The sequence below is a fragment of the Ovis canadensis genome, chromosome 3 (assembly GCF_042477335.2).
Source record: "Ovis canadensis isolate MfBH-ARS-UI-01 breed Bighorn chromosome 3, ARS-UI_OviCan_v2, whole genome shotgun sequence".
In the NCBI taxonomy this organism is placed as follows: domain Eukaryota; kingdom Metazoa; phylum Chordata; class Mammalia; order Artiodactyla; family Bovidae; genus Ovis; species Ovis canadensis.
The window spans coordinates 12121569-12144916 of record NC_091247.1 but is presented as its reverse complement, the minus strand read 5'-3'; the positions used below and the strand labels follow the sequence as shown (position 1 = coordinate 12144916).

Below are 23348 nucleotides of genomic sequence, written 5' to 3'. Positions count from 1 at the left end.
CCCCTGTCCTAGTCTTTCTCCCTGGAAGACCAGATATCAGTCACATGTAAATGATGAAATGTGAAGATGGAAGAGAATTTAGAGATGAAGTAGTCTGAGCAACCACACCTCTGAATGGTGATTACAGTTTACAACATGAGGTCACATGCAACACTTTCAGTTGTGAAAGGTGACCAGGACAAGAAGTCTGCAATCTCACAAATGAAGAAACCAAGGCAAGAGAGAGATACCAAGATCAAAAAACCTAATGACCGGTAAAGACAGGACTACAGCTCTAATGCCAGGTCCTAGAACTTTCCCAATGTACCATGCCATATGTATAAGCAAAAGAAAGTACCCAGGGACCAAAACGCTTCTGGCACAGAACCTGTTTCTGTCCAACAGGCTCCCCCCGCAAAGGCTGGGCATGCTCCTCTCCAGTCATCACTGCTGGGGTTCCCCTTCTCCACAGTTTACATTCTCTAAAACGGCTCGGCTGGAAGTAAAGCAATTTTCAAGATCTACAATTTCCAGGTATTTCACTCAAAAGACGGGAAAAACCATTGAAGACAGGCAGCAGCAAGTTGTGACAACGCAGTGTTTTAAACTAGCTTTTGTCTGTAGCCTGGGCTTCGTTCCTTTAATTAGTACTATAGATTGGTACTCTGCAGATTTCAGAGAAAAAGTAATGTGTTTCATTTCTACAACCCTTTCTATACCCACCTGACTTTAATAATACACATGAATATGCTAATTTCTTCAGTGTTACGGGTTTTCAATGCCATACAATATAATCCTCTGAAAATGAAGGGGGTTGGAGAGGGAAGGAACACTATTGCCAAGGGTTGCAGTTTATAATGATGAAAGCTCCATAACCCATAAATTCAAGTAAACCAGGTGGATTTTATATGCAAAACAGCATAAAGTGCTTTTCAACAATATTATGGGTTGGGAATAAGAATGGGCACTTATCTTATGATTTATGATTGTTTGATTTGAGTACCAGTTTAACTATTGACCTTTGTAAGTAAAGTGTGCGTGAATTAACAGGTCCCTATACTGACTACCTACCAAATACCAGGCACTGGACAAGGTACTCTTGGAGGTGTAATTTTAAGCAATCTTCACAAAAATCCAATGAGGTATTATTACTTCCAACATATAGATAAACTAAGTCTGGGAGAGAGTAGTAACTGGTCGAGTTAGGTTTTAGACCCCAATGTAACACCATAGCCCATATACTTTCTCTTATATTACACTGTCTCTCTTAAATACTTTTAAACACCCACAATACCCAATGCTTTACATATATTATTTCATTCATCTTGAAGCCACTCCTTGAACAAATATCTCTTCTGTGTGTGTGTGTGTATTCAGACATGTCTGACTCTTTGCGACCCTATGGGCTGTAGCCTGCCAGGCTCCTCTGTCCGTGGGATTTCCCAGGCAAGAATACTGGAGTGAGTTGCCATTTCCTCTTCCAGGAGATCTTTCTGATCCAGGGATCAAAACCACATCTTGTGTGGCCCCTGCACTGGGAGGTGAATTCATTACCACTGAGCCACCTGGGAAGTTTTATTATCATCTCTATATACAGATAAGAAAACAGAGGTACAGAGAAGTAACTTGACCAAGGTCATACAGTAAGTGGATAAGGCATTGTTCAGTCTTGGGTAGGTTTGTCTCTAAATCTGTGCTTTTTTTCTTTATTGTTGCTGTTGTTCAGTCGCTAAGTTGAGTCCAACTCTTTGTGACCCCATAAACTGCAGCACACAAGGCTTCTCTGTCCATCACTATTTCCCTGAATTTCCTCAAATTCAAGTCCATTGTTTTTTTCCCTTTATACACCACTAAAAATAGTAGATAAAAATCTACATTTGGAAAGAACAATGCAGGATCAAAGTATGGCCAAAGAAAAAGCATTTTTGTTAAAAACTGTTATACTATTTACTGAGTAGTCCTTTATGTGCCAGACAATAGGCACTTTACCTATGTTCTCTCTAATCTTCTCAACAACCCTGAGAAAAGCATTATCATCTCCATTTTACAGATGGGAAACTAAGGCTCAGGAAGGGTAAACAGTCTTTCAAAGGTCACTCAGCTAGAAAGGGCCAAGTTTCCAAACCAAGTTTCCTGAACCCCAAACTCTGGCTCTAACCACCACAGCAATTTGCCTCTTCACAAACTCGAAAAACAAAATAAGCAAGCAAGAAAGTCAGTCGGAATTAGTCAACAAGTGCATCTCTTGCCCAGTGGACTGAGGAGTGCTGAGCTAATGAAGTCAGGGTAGGGTTTGTTCTGAAGACAAGTGACACGGCAGAGCTATTCTCGCAAACAAAATACAAGGCCCTCAGCTGAGCATTTCAGTCAAATGCTTAACTGCTGATGAATTACATGCATTTTTCTTTTAGGAGAGGATGGAAGTAAAAAGAAAATAGAAATGAGGAGCTTAAAGAAGGCCAGAAAGCCCATTAGCACTTTTGACAGATCCAAAGATAACTCTGAAGCCACCAAAACGTGGCCTCAAGAGTCTGCCAAGAAGCTTCACGCTGGGTAGAAATATGTTACACAGCTTGCCGTCCAAATAGGGAGACACAGCGTCAGAGACAAATCCTGTGCCTTATTTTGGTGGGAGAAAAAAAAAAAAAAATCACAAGGATACTTTTGTGGATGGGGAAGGGAACATTTCTGAAATAAAAACACCACTTGGTTGAGGCATAACCCCCAACCCAATCAGGTTCTGAAGGATTCAGGTGCTTGTTCCAAAAACTCTACTCAGGTATGTTAAAAATATGTAACATTTAACCAAATTCTCTCTAAACTGTCATGTACTTTTTTTGGTATTTCTCATCCCATCTGTGCTGATTACCAAGATATTTGTGTCTAAACAGAAGCTGTCTTTCTTATCTGCTTCCTCCCTGCCTCTTTCCTTCTGGGACACCACCCGCCTCGGCAGTGGGGAGTGGGTGGGATTGGCCACAACCCTGGGAACTTCGCTCAGCCCTGGGAGCACCTGTGGGGCAGAGCAGACCTTGGGAACACCTGGAGGGAGCCCTTCCAGTTCCCACCAAGCCTCATCTCAGAAGAAAACCCCTCAGAGGGAGGAGCCCCCTTCCCCCTGCCTTTAAGCATCTGGTGGCTTAAGCTACAGCAACCCTCAATTTCTCAAACCTGTCATGCTTTTCACACCCCTAGGCCTTTACTTCCGTTGCTTACTCCACCTAGAATGCTTTCCCTTCCTTAAGGACACCCATTTACTTTCCAAGACCCAGCTCAAATGTCACCTCCCCCTGAAAGGTTTCCTCAACTCCTCATTTTTCAAGCTGCCCTTTGTGCTCCCATGACAATTTGTCTCTATCTTATAATCACTCAGTTACTAGTATGTTTTTGCCACCAGACTGAGATCCCTTTGGGTAAAATGACGTACCCCATCATCTAGCAGTTTGATGAAAGAGGGAATCGATGAGTGGAGAAAGCCACTGACTGAAGACTACAGCTCATTAGCTCAGGTGTGAGAAGGGTGGTGTAAAAGAAACACGAGGGCTTGGATGGTGTGTTAGGAAGAATGCAGCACTTGACTTCAGAAAACCTGGGTCTGAACTGGATGAAGTGATCAATTACTTAGTAATGAGGAAGGGCCCACACGAAAAGAATTGACATTGGAGACTCACAAAACCAGGCAAGGTAGCTTTAAAAGGTATCTGAAGCTACATTATTTAAAATGTAAAGAAATAGGCAGTTTGTTCATCAAGTAACTAGGGCAGGGGGCAAGGAGAACTGTACCCAGAGGCGGGTACACATGCCACAGCTAGATCAACCGGATTTCTCAGGTAAGAACACAGTATAGGGAGTGTGGAATAAGAAGGCTTCCGTGGCCAGTAGTCCTGTGTCAGGACTGCAGCCAGAACATACTGTGAGCTTGTATTTATAAAATACACAGGTATGCCACTTTCTCCCAGCACTTGGCTTCACTGGAATTAAGTCTTCAGTCTTCCATTTCTGTCTCCTATAATCAGCTAGTCAACAAATACTGCTAACTCCTACTAAGTGCTTAGTAAACCCTGGGAGCTGTGCCCACAGAGATTAACTAAACACGATCCCCACTTTCCACGAGTAGCACTGTACCCAGAAACCTGGTATGCCAAGAACTGTCAGTTCAGTTGCTCAGTCATGTCCGACCCTTTGCAACCCCATGGACTGCAGCAGCACGCCAGGCTTAGAACTCTGATGCTGGCTAAACATGCTCCACAACTGGATGAGAAGGGAAGATTCAACTCTGCCAAATGGATATGGGGTGAAGGCTGGGGAAGACCTGACTAGGAGAAGACACTTGCTCTAGGCCTCCAACAGAGGGTTCACTCAGGGCACGGGGGAGAAGCATGTTCCAGCCAGAGGCAAGAGGGAGAGAGCTGCTCTACGCAGGTGAGTGGAGTGAAGGGCAGGGTGCAGGGCAGGGAATGTGCTGGGGTAAAGAAGCTGGGTTCAGAGCCTACGGGGGCCTAGACTTTCCCCACAGCTAACAGGGAGCTGCAGAAGGATTAGGACACAAGCGTATCTGTGCTGCAGAAGAATCTCCCGAGAGGTCCTGGGAGGATGTACAGGAGGGGACAAGCAGCTAACAGGTGCTACTGCCATAATCAGGGAGAGAATGATTAAAACAAGTTATTCAAATAAAAACTTTGCATATGGATGTCACAGATCTCTGTAAACTGGAATCCAGGACTTGATAATGGTTAGACTTGAAAAGGCGGTTGGAAGGATCTGGGACAAGCCCCTGACTTCCAGGTTCCTATGCTCCACATCTGTCCACTTGCCTGACAAGTTTTCTTTTTTTAAGGGAAAGTCCAGTCTTTTGATGAAGAATCAATTGTCCTTCTAAGGAACCACCAATGCTGTCAAACAAAGTACCCCTAGTCTTGGGCCTAGTGTCCTGGGTTATAATGTCATCATGGCTAAGCCAATTATCAATTATCAGGGAATAACCACTTCCTTTATTCCCTGATAATTACTCTTCCATGTGACTCATCTTCTAGAAAAGGAAAACCTTGCTTAGACGGACTGCTTCCCAGTGTCTATGCTCAAAAGGGCTGAGTTTTCTCAGTGCCAGTATGTTTTTTAGGCTTCAGGAAGAACAGTCCTTTTATATTCACAGAGTTTAAGCATTATTTCAGTTGCATATAGTTATGCGCCTCTGAGCATCCTCCTTTATGTCTAGGGTTTATTATATGGGCCCATTCTATAGGGTTAAGAAGCAGGGACACAAAGTTGACCACTTCCCAGGCTGAATGGGGCTCAGTTCTGATGAAGGTCTCTGGTTAACAGAGACAGAGCAGCCTGGAAGTTAAGCTTCAAAAGAGGCATGTGCTGCACAAGTTCCTTAGACTCTCCAGGCTTTTCATCTCCACAAAGCAACAGCGGCAAAGAACCCTTCCAGCTCTAACTCTCTGTGGCTCTAAATCCAGACAAAGAAGAAAGGAAGACACCTGGCAGAACACCATCTCCCCCAGGAGAAGCCCCATAATGGCTGCTGCCTGCTAGCTGTCCCTGCTGGTTGCCGTGCCAGTCCAGGTGGCTGGGGACTTCAGGCTCACGGTGATCCACGCCCCGGGTGAGGAAGCAGGTGGGGATGGGTGTGGTGATCAGGGGCGGGGAATGGGGGGTGGGTGCAATGAGCCTCAGGATGGAAGGGGATACAGTGGAGCTTAGAGAAAAAGCGTCTTAGGTTCAGTACCTTAGGGAAATGAGATAATCCCCAAACCAAAGAACAGACTCTAAGCTGGCTACTCCTTGGAGCCTTTGAAACAGATGCTAGTCCGCCCCACGGTCTGTCATTTTATTAGTCTTTGTCACTCTCAGCTTCATACACAGTATAGATGATAAAGACTAACTGTACTATATCTGGAAGAGACAGTACAAGAGGCTGGTTTTGCCCATGGAACTTATTTCCTGAAACAGCTCCTGCTCAGATTATTTTACCATAATGTAAATCTTTAAAATCCTCAATTTTTTAAAAAGAATTTAGGTTACTTTAGTTGTGTAGGATTCTTAAAAAGGAATTATAAATTTGGATTCTAAAATAATCAGTTTGAGAAAGAATCCCACATACTCACATAAGCAATCAAGTCAGAGAAGTATATTATAGGAAAGAAAGCAGAGTTTACCCAGAGGTCAACTTTATCCCTCTGTGTGAATGGAAAAACCATTAGAATAAACAATTACCTGACAACTCTTATTAGCAACAATGGAATTCTCTATAATCTCAGTACTTGATAATAGGTCTTCTACTACCACCTCAACTTTGTTTATTTTTGAAAGTCACAACGAGTTCATAAATCTTTTCTATATCATGGTGCATCTTTTGACAGAGCAGAGTCTGGCCAATGTTATATGTAACTGTCCATTCTAAATGCTTTCCTCGCATCATTAACCACTTGGAATGACACAGGCCAGATAATTAAGACAGGTTTGTTTAATATTCTGAAAGAAGGTCTATATGATTATCCATTAATCAAAAGTAAACTTCAAAACCTAGCCACTAAAAAAATCCCTTATACAGCCAGTTTACAAAGTAATTATTAATACATATTTGTTTTGTGATCTGTGACTTTTTAAAAAATGCAGGTCAACTGTTTAAAATTTATAAAAATTTATGCTCATTTAATTACTGCCCATATAAAATTCACTCCTACATGTGTTAGCTTGATAGACAGAAAAAACCCTGAAGAGCAATTACATAGTGATAGTTTTTCAGTGAAAAGGAAGAAAATATTTTTACACAGAAACTGAAGAAATAATGAGAATTAACTTCAACAGGGATCTGAAAATGGAAAGAATTAATTTTCTACATTTGCTTTTCATTAACATCTTGCAGACTCACTGGCCCAAAAGCCAAGTGAAAGGAACTGTTATTTTTCCTTTTCCTGAGAGTGACTGCATTGCTCATTCATTCATTTTATTATTTCATAAATGTACACTGAATATCTACTCTGTTCTAGGTACAGTGTTAATTATGGAGATTCAGTGCTGAAAAAATACTGACCCCTGTCCAATGGAAGCAGAAATTAAACACACAGTCACACAATTAATTATATATTTACACTTAGGACGAGTGATTTCTTAGGAAAGTACCGGGAGCCATGGAGGGGAGGGCCAGGACCCAGCAGCATCTTGGTGCTAGAATCAGACTGACCCAAATGTGACTGGCTGGGTGGCTAGGGGCATATTACTTTACATCTCTGGGCTTCATTTCCTCTTCAGAGTAGGGATAATGACCACACTGTAAGGTGGCTGTGACGATGTCATGATATAACAAATATTAATAGCACCTGATCTGACCCATGGTGGGTGTTCAACCAGTACTACCTCCTTTGTCTCGCATGTTAATCCTTCCCTGAAATTGTCCAAAGAATAGGATTATCTGGTGACGGAATACCCCAATCCCTTTACCCTTTTCCTGTTCTCTTAGTTCAGTATGTTGCTAAGAGGAGATAATCATATAGTATACACCACACCTTCCACATGGCAGGCACGAGTGTCCTGGACTCCATTCCTTGTACCATTTCCAGTCAATGGTGGCTGCTAAGAGGCTTTCGTAGCCAAACATACACTCCATGAGAAGTGTTGATCTTCACAGCCAGGAATGTCAGCAAAAACCAAGAAAAGACAAGCTCCAAGAAGTAATGCACCCCAGCCCTCCACCGCAACTCAAGAGAGGTTAAGGCTAGAATTAAAGGAGAGCCAAAGGATGAAGGGAAAGAAAGGATCATCAAAAGCAGTATCTCTGTTGCACCAGACATTGAACTTGGAACTTTACATGTAATACTTCATTTGTTCCTCCCATTTTGCTTTATTAGATGAGGAGCCTAGAGGATATAAGTATCTCAAGGTCCCCAGAGTGGTAGAGCCCAGTGTCTGGCTGTCTCAAAAACTCATGTTCTTTCCACCAGCAGACTACATCATATTAACAACTCCTTCGTTATTGCTTGTTTCAATTTGCAATGCAGCAATTTAGTCATTTTAAATTAATCCTTGAAAAATCACCAAGAGAGTAAAATGCAAATTTCAGCATGGCTAGAGCTCAATAGTGAGTCTATGTCAAAAATCACACAAATTGGTCCTATATAAGTTCAGATTCTCCTTAGAGGAAAAGCTTTCCTGCTTCATTTCATACTTGAAATAGGAAAAACCATTTCTTTTCCTTTTTCCTCATAAATATCAAAAGTCAACCAAACTGAGGCAGGGGGGTATAATGGAAACAAAATGCTTTGGTTCCTTACAAACCTGGGTCACTACACCCCATTTGGAAGGAGACCTTGGGCTCTAACCTCAGGCCTGTGAGCCCTGGGTCCCCACATGTAAAATGAGGCTCACGTCTACCTCTCACAGAGTAGCTGTAAGGATTTAAATGGAACCATGTATGTTAGGAGGCTGGCAGATTGTTTTTATTATTCCTGCTTAGAAACAAACAAGGCCAGCCTTTTACTGGTTTGCAAAGGAGGATTTAGAGGACAATGGGTCATACGCAGGGAATTGGTTCATTAGTGGCAAAATCAGCAGAGGGAATGCAAATTTATTTTTTTAATGGTGGGGGCAGGGGAGGTGGCATACAGTGTGGAAAGGAATTAGAGGTGGGGCTAAGAAAAAGATGAATTTTTTTTCCTACACTATTTCTAGTCTCAGCAATTGTGGTTTTGAAAATTGAGAAATTACCAGGACTTTCAGGTACCTTACAGTTCTTAAGGAATTCGCAGTCCTTAAAATTAAAAAATTAAAAGATGAATTTAACTTAGGCAATGACTGCTATTATAACATTATTTATAATAGCAGAACATTAAAAACAATCTAAATGTCTATTAATACGTGAAGTATAGTTAAAACATGTGGGCATGTCCATGGATTTAACACATGTATTTGCTTTTGTCTCTTCTGATACCATGCAACTTTCAGCCCTCAGCCAGGAAAAGTCACAATGATATAATTTTAAAAGGCAGAAACCTCAGAGAACAGGAGAAAAAAAGAGAGTAATAGAAGAGAGATGTCAAATTTTTTGGAAGCCAGATGTTATTAAAGAAATGGTTCTCAACCTGGGTCATTCACCCCCAGTGAACTTTTAGCAATATCTGGAGACACTCTTAGTTGTCACACCTGGGGATGGTGGTACCATCTTACAATGGATAGAGCCCAGGGATGCTGTTGAACACCCTGCAACATACAAGACAACCCTAAACAACAAAGAATTATCTGGTCCAGGGTATCAAGAGTATCAACCAAGGTTGAGAAACTAGAGAAGACTGAGCTGGCAGCCCAGAAAAGGCTGGGACCAGGGCAAAGGGCAGCAGGAATCCAGCCCAACTCACATCACAGAACTCCAGAAAAGTTCAGGAATTGGAGACAGACATCCAGCACCTCTAAAGGTTAAGGGAAGGGTGCGAATAAAAATAAGAGTATTCAATCCCAAGATTCTCCTCTCCCAGCTCACTCAGCTAGTCAACTAGCCTTTTGGCACTCTTTCTGAGGAATAAATGTTGACTTTCTGGTAACCAGAAAGACTTGGGGACACTAGGTATAGCTGAGCACAGGGGATACATAATTAAATAAAAATAGGAGGGGTGCTTAAAGTATACAGGCTACATGTTCATATCCTATAAGCTACCACCCAACTCAGCTTCCAGAACACCTGTAATAAAGCTTACACTATTGGCAAGAGAAAACTGGTTCAAAAGGAAAGATTCTGATATGATCATTAATATCTAAATAATAGCCAATTTCAATGTCTTCTCCTCTGTGACCCAACTATTCCTTCAAGTGGATGAATATTTAATTTCTAGTTTTATTTCACTGTAATAAAAGAAGGTGGCCTGTGAAAATCTGAGTTTTCCTATTTTGAATTCTTCAGTGCAATCTAGCCCATAATCAATGTTCATAAATGTTCCAGGTCACATCCCTGGTTTCTGCTCTTCCTATAGGACTTTTCCCGTTTTAAGGGGGTTTCTTCACTGTCTAGACCTTATTGACTGCTCAATAATCATCTTTAAATTGCAGGAATTCCTCAAATTTCCTAGTTCATGGTGGCTCCTTCTACCATTAAGTGGACATTTTTCTCCATAATTTTATAGTTCTTTTGTCATTTCAATGGAATTTTGAGGGAGATAAAGGTTAAATTATGGGCTCAAAGGGTAGCAAAGTATATGAGATTTCATTTTCTAGTACCAAAAAGATTAATGTTTGAATTCCAATTCTACCTCTTCTTGAAATATTATTCAGCCTTAAAAAAGAAGGAAATTCTGACATGCTACAGCATGAATGAGCCACATATGCATTATGCTAAGTGAAATAAACCAAACACAAAAGGACAAATATGATATGATTCTCCTTAAATGAGGTGCCTGCTGCTGCTGCTGCTGCTAAGTCGCTTCAGTTGTGTCCGACTCTGTGCGACCCCATAGACGGCAGCCCATCAGGCTCTGCCATCCCTGGGATTCTCCAGGAAAGAACACTGGAGTGGGTTGCCATTTCCTTCTCCAATGCATGAAAGTGAAAAGTGAAAGTGAAGTCGCTCAATCGTGCCCAACTCTTAGCGACCCCGTGGACTGCAGCCTACCAGGCTCATTCGTCCATGGGATTTTCCAGGCAAGAGTACTGGAGTGGGTTGCCATTGCCTTCTCCGAAATGAGGTGCCTAGAGTAGTCAAATTTATACAGTCAGAATAGTGGTTGCCAGGTGATGGGAAGAGAAGGGAAATGAGTTGTTTAAAGAGTTGGTTTCAGCTAGGAAAGATGAAAAAATTCTGGAGATGGATGTTGGTGACACTTGCACAATAATGTAAACGTGTTCACCAATGAAATTATATATTTAAAAGAGGGTTAAAACAGTAAATTTTATGTTATGTGTATTTTGCCACAACTTTAAAAAGTAATTGAGTGCCTTAGTGGTGGTGATTCTGTATTTAACTCTACGTAGTACTATGCACAGTTCAAGTAAAATATTTTGAAATATGTCTTTAGACTAGCAAGTGATTCAGCTTCTTCAGGGGGCAAATATTACCCTCTGCTGTCTCAGACTCAACTTCACTGCTAAGTTTTTAAGGGACAGGGGTGGGGGTCCTTACACTTTTATCCACAAATCCTTTACTTTCTTAAGTGAATTAAAAAATGTAGTAGGAGCACAATTTTACTTGAGTATATCTACCCTAATAAAAAAAAGATCTTCATGACCAAGATAATCACGATGGTGTGATCACTCACCTAGAGCCAGACATCCTGGAATGTGAAGTCAAGTGGGCCTTAGAAAGCATCACTACGAACAAAGCTAGTGGAGGTGATGGTATTCCAGTGGAGCTATTTCAAATCCTGAAAGATGATGCTGTCAAAGTGCTGCACTCAATATCCCAGCAAATTTGGAAAACTCAGCAGTGGCCACAGGACTGGAAAAGGTCCGTTTTCAATCCCAAAGAAAGGCAATGCAAAAGAATGCTCAAACTACTGCACAATTGCACTCATCTCACACACTAGTAAAGTAATGCTCAAAATTCTCCAAGCCAGGCTTCAGCAGTACATAAACCGTGAACTTTCAGATGTTCAAGCTGGTTTTAGAAAAGGCAGAGGAACCGGAGATCAAATTGCCAACATCTGCTGGATCATGGAAAAAGCAAGAGAGTTCCAGAAAAACATATATTTCTGCTTTATTGACTATGCCAAGGCCTTTGACTGTGTGGATCACAATAAACTGTGGAAAATTCTGAGAGATAGGAATACCAGACCATCTGACCTGTCTCTTGAGAAATCTGTATGCAGGTCAGGAAGCAACAGTTAGAACTGGACATGGAACAACAGACTGGTTCCAAATAGGAAAAGGAGTACGTCAAGGCTGTATATTGTCACCCTGCTTATTTAACTTCTATGCAGAGTACATCATGAGAAACACTTGGCTGGAAGAACATAAGCTGGAATCAAGATTGCCAGGAGAAATATCAATAACCTCAGATATGCAGATGAAACCACCCTTATGGCAGAAAGTGAAGAGGAACTAAAAAGCCTCTTGATGAAAGTGAAAGAGGAGAGTGAAAAAGTTGGCTTAAAGCTCAACATTCAGGAAACAAAGATCATGGCATCTCGTCCCATCATTTCACGGGAAATAGATGGGGAAACAGTGGAAACAGTGTCAGACTTTATTTTTGGGGGCTCCAAACTCACTGCAGATGGTGACTGCAGCCATGAAATTAAAAGACGCTTACTCTCTGGAAGAAAAGTTATGACCAACCTAGACAGCATATTCAAAAGCAGAGATATTACTTTGCCAACAAAGATCTGTCTAGTCAAGGCTCTGGTTTTTTCAGTGGTCATGTATAGATGTGAAAGTTGTGAAGAAAGCTGAGCGCTGAAGAATTGATGCTTTTGAACTGCGGTGTTGGAGAAGACTCTTGAGAGTCCCTTGGACTGCAAGGAGATCCAACCAGTTCATTCTAAAGGAGATCAGTCCTGGGTGTTCTTTGGAAGGAATGATGGTGAAGCTGAAACTCCAGTACTTTGGCCACCTCATGCGAAGAGTTGACTCATTGGAAAAGACTCTGATACTGGAAGGGATTGGGGGCAGGAGGAGAAGGGGACGACCGAGGATGAGATGGCTGGATGGCATCACCGACTCAATGCACATGAGTTTGGGTGAACTCCGGGAGTTGGTGATGGACAGGGAGACCTGGCGTGCTGCAATTCATGGGGTTGCAAGGAGTCAGACACGACTGAGAGACTGAACTGAACTGACTCTAATTAAGAAATCTTCATACGAGAAGTTCTTTATATAATAGCATTTTATTTACAGGAAAAAGTAAAACCAACTCAGTTCACAACAGGAAGGAAATAGCTAAGTAAACAACACAACAAACTGAATATTATGCAGTCAAAAAAAATAATTATGAATGAAATGGCAAAATGCTTACATAAGAAGTAATTCTAACTATGTAAATAATACATTCTAAAAAGACTACAATGAGACACCAATATGTTAATAGGTGAGTACTTTGCAAAGCATGAATAATGATTATTTCTTGTCTTTATACTTCTATATTTTTCAAATATTCTCTATATGGTTTTGCTTTTATAATGTATTATTTTTATAGTAGGAAAATATACCCCTTTATTTTCTTTCAAAATAAGTAAAAAGTGAAGAATAAAAATTTAATTCACATCTGCCCAAGTACTTACATTCTCAGGGATGCTGGGAAGTTCTCTGGTATCAGGCACAGTAAAATAAGAATGCTGGAAAAGAAAGATAAAAGATATTTATTCCTGCAAAAGTATGCAACAAGCACAATATTCAGAAATCAGGTAAATGATATGAAGATAATTCCTCATTCAACTACAGAAACAAGCATTTCACTCATAGAGAATAGTCTAAGGAATATTTTCTTTGGATAATATTGGATTTAAGCCAGATACATTAAATCATCGTTTGGTAGATGGAGTTCTTTTCCATGAGAGAGGAACATCTTTGGGAAATACAAAAGAACAGTTCAAAGAAGTTAAAGGCTAATTTCTCATATGACATTTTCAGGCTACTGAACACATGAAAGCTGCAGACTTCATAATTTATTGTTCACTGAGGCATGTGGACTCCAGGGACCAAATATCACCAGGTTTACTCATGAATGGTCTTTACCAACCAAACCTGCAATTTAATTTCAGCATCTGAGATTATACTCATCTATAAACTGTGGGCCAAATCTGTCCCAAAGGCCCAAGGGCTGTTAAGGACAGCTCCAGCAGAGGGACTGTTGCAGTGAGACACTGCAGATGGCTAACAGTAGAGAATGCCTCTCAACTATGCGTGCTCTCCAAGTAAGCCTCCTGACTTCAGTGCAAATTCCAGTGAAGGGAGCTGAATCAGTGGAGTTGAAACCCTGACCTGTTCAGAGAACTTTTAAGGAGACGTCTCCATGCATGTAACAAGCGTGTGTCTCTGAGTTAAATGAAAATAGGATGAACTGATGACACCTCCTCTGTGCCACTAAAGACTCAGAGAACAATGGCAAGCAGGAATGGAAAGAGCTTGGTGCTGGCCAATTAAAGAAGGGATTGTGCAAAGGCCAGGAAAGGTCACATACAGAGAATGTCAGCTTAGCCATGGCCTAAGTTCAAACCTAGACCCCCAAGTGACATTTCAGGAAGTTCCCACCCCCCATTCTTGGATAACTACAAAATAAGTAAGTCTCTGGAAAAATGAGTTGCACAGGCTTCCTAAAATGAAAGGCTTCCAATAACAAAAAGGCCAACAATAACATTATAAGCTATTTTTCTAATATTCGGCAGATATTTACGAACATCTGCTATATGGAAGCCTTTACCTTCCAAGTATAAAGTACCACCAGATACTTTATAAACAGTATCTCTAATTTCCACAGGAAATTTTAAGAAATTATCTCCATATTACAAATGGGTAAATTAAGGCTTAGAGAAGTAAAGTGACTTAAGGTCATACAGCTAGTTGGTGACAGAACTAGGACTGAAACCAGGTTTGCATAACCAGAGCTATGTTCTTTCCATGATAACAGACTGTTACACCTGTGCTTTTTATGAGCAAATTATAGCTAAAGCTATTTGAATTAAATAAACTAAAAAGGAAAACGCAACAAATATTAAAAGATAACTTAAGAAAACACCCTTTGTAGAGCATTATTCCAAAATCCGTGTCTCTGTGCCAAAACATTATACATTAAGGATTACAACAGAGGGGACAGAGGTAAACCTATGTCTGATCCATGTTGATATTTGGTAAAAACCAACACAATACAGAAATTATCCTTCAATTAAAAATAATAATAATAAAAGCATTGCAGCAGAGATCATGTAGCATATTCGTTATGGGAAACTAATTAAGTCAACTCAAGAACAAAGATTAAAATAGTGAAAGGAAAATACAAGGTTAAATTCGATGCCATAAGATACCAAATTTTATACCAAATGGCTAGAAGGCAGTCCCAGGAAATGTTCAGTAACGGCAGTCCACATGGTGATGAAGTCACTGAATAAGGATTAGCACAGTGAGGGAGAAAGGACTGGAACTGCAGAGTCAGCCACTTAATAGTTATGTGATCGTAGGCAATTCCACTTAATAGCTCAGAAGCTATTTTTTCTTAACCTGTAAATGGGAACTGTTCAGAACAACTGTTCTGAAGAATAAATGTTTTATATGTGAAGTGTCTAGCATTCCATCAATGGTATTTTAATAGAAAATTATCACCATTCTCAATTGTTAGTTTATATTCCAATTTTTCTCAATCACCTACAGCAGACACACAGAAACACTCTCTTGTGACTAAAAAGTCCAAGACTGTCATTTTATCATCTTTTCAGGCTTTATAATCTAGATGAGACTAACTCTTCAGACATGAAACACACAGAGAGGAATTCCTTGTGAACAGGAAAAAAAGAAAATATCTGCCTTTACAAATGCAACAGATTGTAAGTAGTGAGCCTATGCAATCCCCAAACCAAGCAGTCCCCAGGCTGTCCTTTGAGATTCTGTCTTGCTCCATCGCCCATGAAATGCTGGGACCAGAGGAGGTCAGAAACATTCCTAGAAACCACTGGCATGAAACAGCTGCACCTTCCAACAGTTCTTCCTGCCCCGGCAATGGCTTGTCCTTGAGGCCTGGCAGCCACTCAGGGGAAGGAGAGGCCCTTCCTCCCCAGCAGCTGGTGACCCAGCCCGGCTACTCCCCAGCTACCTGTCGGATGTCATTACAGACTGAAGCAGTGAGATCAAGCTGCTTAGGAAAAGGGACAGAGACAAAGGCAAGGTTGCTTAGCTCTGCAGCAAGGAGTGGGGCAGGTTTAAAGCTCATTTCTTCATCTTTTTCAGACATTCTTCCTTACACAATATTTCTTGGAAAAAGCTTCTTTCCCTCCTCTGCTCCATTGCAATGAGCAAAAGCCTCTACCAGTTCCTTCCTTCCTTCCTTTCTTTCAACATTCATGGCCTAGTGGAAAAAAACATAGGCTTGGGTTTAACAGCCCCAATCTCACTGATTAACCATACGACCTTGGATGGGCAAGTATCTTTTCCTCTCTAAGTCTTAATTATGAAATAAGAAAGCCAATATCTATTTTTAGAGTTGTTTTAAACATTAGAGATATATACTTGGAATAAATTAGGAACTTGGTATATAGTAGATGTATTATTAGTTATTGGCAGTAATACTGCTTTCAATGTGATCATCATAAAAAACCTTTCCATGTTCATTTTCTTTAAGAGGGCAAATACTGAGATAATTACCATTGACTGTCAACACTGTACCTGCTTCTAGTTAAGCTGAAAGACAAAACTTTTTAAACATTCAGACCCTACAACACTGGGGAAAACAGCCCCTGGATAATCAATAGCTGGCCAAAGAGTGTCCATCTGAGAATTCTGAAGAAGGTCGTGACCAGAGTTTGACCCAGAGAACTGCAGTAACTAAAATATGAAAAAAAAAACAAAAAAAAAACAAAACCCCAAAACCTTCTTATCCAACGGCTTATCTGACAGATGAGGAAATTGAGGCCCATGACGTTCAAGGTTTTGATTAAGATCACTCAGGCCATTGGCAAAACTATGACTTGGGTATTTAAATCTCCCAATTTATAATTCAGAGGCTTTTCTACCCAGACCACATAGCATGTATGTAAGAGAGTTCAAGGAAACAATCTGGCCAGGAACTGTGCTAGGCAGTCTCCATTCCCATCCTCAAGAGAGGGTGTTCAGTCCAGTGGGGGAGACAGGAAAACAGGTTGTTCCAAAGTGTTGTGACTAAGTACTGCAAAGTGTACAAGATGCTTGGGACAAAAAAGAAAACCTTACCTAAGCCTTCGGGGGTGTGAGGGGAGGATTTCGCTGGAATAAAAATTTGAGTTGAGTTCTGAAGGATGAGTATGGGTTACCCTGGTAAACAGAGGAAAGGTGGTATTGAAGGTTTGGGGAAGCAGAATGGGCTTCAGCAAAGGCATAGACACAGCAGTGTTGTGCGGGGTCACGGGGTGGAGGAGGCGAAGCGTGAGGCAGGGAGACCCAGGACAGGGGTTGAGGAGGCAAGGGTCGGCTGTCCAACTCCAAGGCCAGCACCTGCCATCCAGGAGATGCTAGTGATGGAATGACAGCCAGGAAGAGAAGAGCATGGGGGCATGTGGGAGCCCTCGCTCATGAAATCCTAGAGAAAGAAAGAAATACAACTCCCTGGCCTGTCTTGAGATCTCTAAGTACTTGGGGGTGGGGAAGGCACATATGACAAAGATAAAATCACATTTGGCTCTTTCTTATTGTTAATAATGGAATGGTTTCTCAGTGATTGCTAATATTCTGCCCCCACTTACCACACTGAGATGAACAGACACTCCTGGGTCAGGGATAGGAAGTTTGTACAGAGTTTCAAGAAGCTCATTCCACTGACTTTCCTGAAAGAAATAAAAGGCTTAAGTAACAAAGGCAAGACTGAGCCCTTAGTCAGAGACCTGCAGGGAGGTCTGGGCACACAGTGAACTATGGGCCCTCATGACTGAGGGGGCTGGGGAGGTGCTAGCCCCACAACAGAAATAGGTTTGATATTCAAGTAGAGTTGGACAAAAGACAGTGCTTATGGCTCAATAAAAGAACCAAATAGATCCTCCCACACCAAGTTTGACATTTTCTACTCAGTGAGACACCTACCATGACCGCCTTTTATGGATCATATACCATAAGCTCTCAGCAAATCTATCCTCTCAACTCCATAGCAACAACTTTTAAATGCAAACAATCCTAGCTTACAGGGCGGGGGTGGTAGGGAGAAATAACGATGACACTATAGATCTTGTCTTTATCATCATTACCCTCAATTAATTTTATTGAGTGTTCACCAGATACACACAGCAGCCTCCAATTATGGAAAGTTAAAAATGAACTACTACAACAGCATGCAATAGAGGATGGTGGCTGTGCATTTTAATTAGTGAAATCGAGCCACAGGATGAAACATAAAGCAGTACAAATTATTCAATTGAAAACAGATTCACCTTTAAAATGCTCAAAAGAACATTGCTTACAGAATCATCCAAAAGCTATTTCTCCCACCCTGTGGAATTCTCTGTGCTGATAAAATAGTAATAAGCTTACATTTGTACCCATTTGGTAGCTGTTTTCAGCCTCACAACTACCTCACTTTACAGACTGAAAACTAAGGCTCCGAAGGGTAAAGCAACTTGACTCAAATCGCCAGCTGGGAACTGCACAGCCAGAAGCTAACCACAGGTTTTCTGTGTTCAAACCCAGAGCCCTCTCTGCTGTTCACAGCTGTCTTTGTTAGTGAATTTAAAGGAGAGGAAAAAAGAGGATAAGTCCAGATTTAAATCATGTTTTCAATCTGAATTCATAAATTACTCAAATTTCTCAGAGGGTAGAAATGAACATGTGCAGGCACACAAGTTTAATTTTGCTCTGAAACAATCTTAAACTTGCAGAAGAATTTTAGGACATTACAAAGAAAAAAAAAAACAAACCTTCATTTTCCATTTGAGGGTGGATTACCAGTATTATGCCCTGTCATTCATAAACACCAAGGATATTCTCCTACATAACCACAATCAGGAAATTGACACTGAAACATCATCATCTAATCCTCAGATCCTACTAAACATTTCCAGTTGTGCCAATAATGTCCTTGATAGCAAAATAATCCAGTTCAGGAACAAGTGCTGCCTTCAGTTGCTATGACTGTAGTTTCTATCAGTCAGGAACAGTTCCTACATTTGTAAGAACTTGACAGTGAAACCAATCACTTTGTAGAATAATGCTCGCTTGTTTGATGCTTTCTACTGATTCAGATTTCAATTCATCCCATTTCTGCTGACGCTCACTTTAATCATTTGATTAATTCATCTAATGTCTCTACTGTAAGATCAATCATTCTCCCTCTGTGTTGAGTAAGCATTTTCTGAAGCAATATTTTTTGTAAATCAATAGGCTTTTTAGTTCCTCTTCACTTTCTGCCATAAGGGTGGTGTCACCTGCATATCTGAGGTTATTGATATTTCTCTCAGCAATCTTGATTCCAGCTTGTGCTTCTTCCAGTCCAGCGTTTCTCATGATGTACTCTGCATAGAAGTTAAATAAGCAGGGTGATAATATACAGCCTTGACGTACTCCTTTTCCTATTTGGAACCAGTCTGTTGTTCCATGCCCAGTTCTAACTGTTGCTTCCTGACCTGCATACAGGTTTCTCAAGAGACAGGTCAGGTGGTCTGGTATTCCTATCTCTCAGAATTTTCCAGTTTGTTGTGATCCACATAGTCAAAGGCTTTGGCATAGTCAATAAAGCAGAAATTGATATTTTTCTGGAACTCTCTTGCTTTTTCGATGATCCAGTGGATGTTGGCAATTTGATCTCTGGTTCCTCTGTCTTTTCTAAAACCAGCTTGAACATCTTTCACGGTTCACATATTGCTGAAGCCTGGCTTGGAGAATCTTGAGTGTTACTTTACTAGCGTGTGCAGTCCATGGGGTTGCTAAGAGTCGGGCACGACTGAGCGACTTCACTTTCACTTTTCATTTTCATGGACTGGAGAAGGAAATGGCAACCCACTCCAGTGTTCTTGCCTGGAGAATCCCAGGGACGGTGGAGCCTGGTGGGCTGCCGTCTATGGGGTCGCACAGAGTCGGACACGACTGAAGTGACTTAGCAACAGTAGCAGCAGCAGCAGCAGAGATGAGTGCAATTGGGCGGTAGTTAGAGCATTCTTTGGCATTGCCTTTCTTTGGGATTGGAATGAAAACAGACCTTTTCCAGTCCTGTGGCCACTGCTGAGTTTTTCAAATTTGCTGGTCTATTGAGTGCAGCACTTTCACAGCATCATCTTTTAGGATTTGAAATAGCTCAACTGGAATTCCATCACCTCCACTAGCTTTGTTCATAGTGATGCTTTCTAAGGCCCACTTGACTTCACATTCTAGGATGTCTGGCTTTAGGTGAGCGATCACACCATCATGAAAGTGAAAAAGGAGAGTGAAAAAGTTAGCTTAAAGCTCAACATTCAGAAAATGAAGATTATGGCATCTGGTCCCATCACTTTATGGCAAAGAAATGGGAAAAAAGTGGAAACAGTGTCAGACTTTATTTTTTGAGGCTCCAAAATCACTGCAGATGGTGATTGCAGCCATGAAATTAAAAGATGCTTACTCCTTGGAAGGAAAGTTATGACCAACCTAGATAGCATATTAAAAAGCAGAGAGATTTCTTTGCCAACAAAGGTCCATCTAGTCAAGGCTACGGTTTTTCCAGTGGTCATGTATGGATGTGAGAGTTGGACTGTGAAGAAAGCTGAGCACCGAAGAATTAATGCTTTGAACTGTGGTGTTGGAGAAGACTCTTGAGAGTCCCTTGGACTGCAAGGAGATCCAACCAGTCCATTCTAAAGGAGATCAGTCCTGGGTGTTCATTGGAAGGACTGATGTTGAAGCTAAAACTCCAATACTTTGGCCACCTCATGCGAAGAGTTGACTCATTGGAAAAGACCCTGATGCTAGGAAGGATTGGGGCAGGAAGAGGAGGGGACAACAGAGGATGAGATGGCTGAATGGCATCACCAACTCAATGGACATGAGTTTGCGTAAACTCCGGGAGTTGGTGATGGATAGGGAGGCCTGGTGTGCTGCGGTTCATGGGGTCACAAAGAGTCGGACACAACTGAGCGACTGAACTGAACTTTGTGTAAATAACACATTTTGCTTTTATCTATTTACTTATTTATATTAGTATGCACACATGGTCTCCTGTTTTATTCAATGGGTTATAATCCTTTGACGTCATTATTTGTTCTGATGCTCAAATTGTCCCAGATATGACCAGTGGAAATCCTTTGCTCCTTCAAACTCACTTTTGTGTCTTTCTGGCATTTTTACATAATTTTTTAAGATTTTAATTTCTTATAATTTTTTGCTTTATTACTGCCTGAAACAAAGTAGTGACTCTAACATCATGAACAATTAAATAAGGAAGCAGGACTGTAGAGTAGAGAAGAGAAATAATTTCCACAAAGCAAGGGAAAGAAAAAAAGAACTTTATTCAGTGAGATCTCTATGACCCACGTGATTAGCAAATTTTGAACTGCAATTTCACTGTATGTCTTTAACTAATTATTCTTCTGGCTCAGCTTTATTTATTTACTTTTGGGCAATAGTCTACAAAGCTTTTTATTTGTATGTTTAAATTAATTTTTATTGGATTATAGTTGCTTTACAATGTTGGGTTAGTTAGCAAATGAATTTGTTATATATATACACATATATCCCCAATTTTTTTATTTTCCCTCCCATTTAGGTCATCACACAGAGCACTGAGTATAGTTTCCTATGCTCTATAGTAGGTTCTCATTAGTTATCTACCTTTTGCATAGTAGTATATGTTTATCAATCCCAATCACCCAATTCATCTCACCCTCTCTTCCCTGCATTGGTATCCATATGTTCGTTCTCTACAACTGTGTCTCTATTTCTGCTTTACAAATAAGTGCATCTGTACCATTTTTCTAGATTTCACATATAAGCGAATTACATATTTGTTTTTCTTTCTGACTTATTTCACTCTGTATGAAATAAGTCTCTAGATCCATTCATGTCTCTGCAAATGACACAATTTTGCTCCTTTTTGTGGCTGAGCAATATTCCACTGTATACATGAATGACATCTTCATCTATACCTCTGCTGATGGACATTTGGGTTGTTTCGATGTCTTGGCTATTTTAAATCGTGCTGCAATGAACATTGGGGTGCATGTATCTTTTTCAAGTATAGCTTCCTCTGGGTATATGCCCAAGAATGGAATTGCTGGGTCATATGGTAGTTCTATTTTTAGTATTTTAATGAAACTCCATACTGTTCTCCATGGGTTTCCCACATGGCACTAGTGGTAAAGAATCCACCTGCCAATGCAGAAGCTGCAAGAGACATGGGTTCAATCTCTGGCTCAGGACTATCCCCTGGAGCAGGAAATGGCAACCCGCTCCAGTAATCTTGCCTGGAAAATTCCATAGACAGAAGCACCGCCACAGTCCATGGGGCCGCAAAGAATTGAATGCGACTGTGCACAAACTGCTCTCCATGTGGCTATACCAACTCACATTCCCAACAACAGTGCAGGAGAATTTCCTTTTCTCCACAATCTCTCCAGCATCTATTGCTTGTAGATTTTTTAAAAAAAATATTTCATTTATTCAGCTGTACTGGGTCTTAGTTGTAGCAAGCAGGATCTAGTACCCTGACTAGGGATCAAACCCAGGTTCCCTGCACTGGGAACAAGGAGTCTTAGCCACTGGACCACCAGGGAAATCCCTGTAGATTTTCAGATGATGGCTATTCTGACCAGTATGAGGTGATACCTCACTGGCATTCATTTGATTTGATTGACATTTGTTTCTCGAATAATTAGTGATGCTGAGCATCTTCTCATGTGTTTGCTGGCCATCTTAATGTCTTCTTTGGAGAAATGTCTATTTAGGTCTTCAGCCTATTTTTGTCCTATTGGGTTGTTTGGTTTTTTAATACTTAGCTGCATAAACTGTTTGTATATTTTGAAGATAAATCCCTTATCAGCTACTTTATTTGCAAATATTTCCCCCCATTCTGAGGGTGGTCTTTTCATCTTGTTTATGATTTCCTTTGCTGTGCAAAAGCTTTTAAGTTTAATTAGGTCCCATTTGTTTATTTTTATTTTCATTTACATTATTCTAGGAGGTTGCCTGGAAAATCCCATAGACAGAGGAGCCTGGTAGGCTGCAGTCCATGCGGTCGCGAAGAGTCAGACACGACTGAGTGACTTCACTTTCACTTTTATACATTGGAGAAGGAAATGGCAACCCACTCCAGTGTTCTTGCCTGGAGAATCCCAGGGACGGGGGAGCCTGCTGGGCTGCTGTCTATGGAGTCGCACAGAGTCGGATACGACTGAAGCGACTTAGCAGCAGCAGAAGCAGCAGCAGGAGGTGGGTCAAAAAAAGATCTTGCTGTGATTTATGTCAGAGTGCCGAAGAGTGTCCTGCCTATGTTCTTCTCTAAGAGTGTCCAGCATTATATTTAGGTCTTTAATCCATTTTGAGTTTATTTTTGTGTATGGTGTTAGGCAGTGTTCTAACACATTCTTTAACACGCAGCTGTCCAGTTTTCCCAGCACCACTTATTCGAAAGACTGTCTTTTACCCCCTGTATATTCTTGCCCCGATGTCACAGACTAGGTGACCACAGGAGTGTGGGTTTACCTCAGAGCTTTCTATCCTGCTCCATTGATCTACAATTCTGCTTTTGTTCCAGTATCATGCTGCCTTGATTACTGTAGCTTTGTAGTAAGGTCTGAAGTCAGGGAGCCTGATTCCTC

At 41.0% G+C, this 23348-nt stretch overlaps 1 protein-coding gene across 13 annotated transcripts in view; it reads right to left on the bottom strand.

The window, feature by feature from the left end:
- DENND1A (DENN domain containing 1A) overlaps window positions 1-23348 on the bottom strand; it is a 538527-nt gene that overhangs the window by 247848 nt on the left and 267331 nt on the right. For all 13 annotated transcript variants that reach the window (XR_011255499.1, XM_069582473.1, XM_069582475.1 and 10 more), the window contains 2 exons: window positions 17322-17402; window positions 13179-13232 (listed from right to left, as the gene is read on the bottom strand). Coding sequence is in view for 9 of the 13 variants with exons in the window: in XM_069582473.1 (XP_069438574.1) it covers window positions 13179-13232; window positions 17322-17402 (135 nt within the window). In the remaining 4 variants the exon portion in view is untranslated. The remainder of the gene's footprint in view (window positions 1-13178; window positions 13233-17321; window positions 17403-23348) is intronic.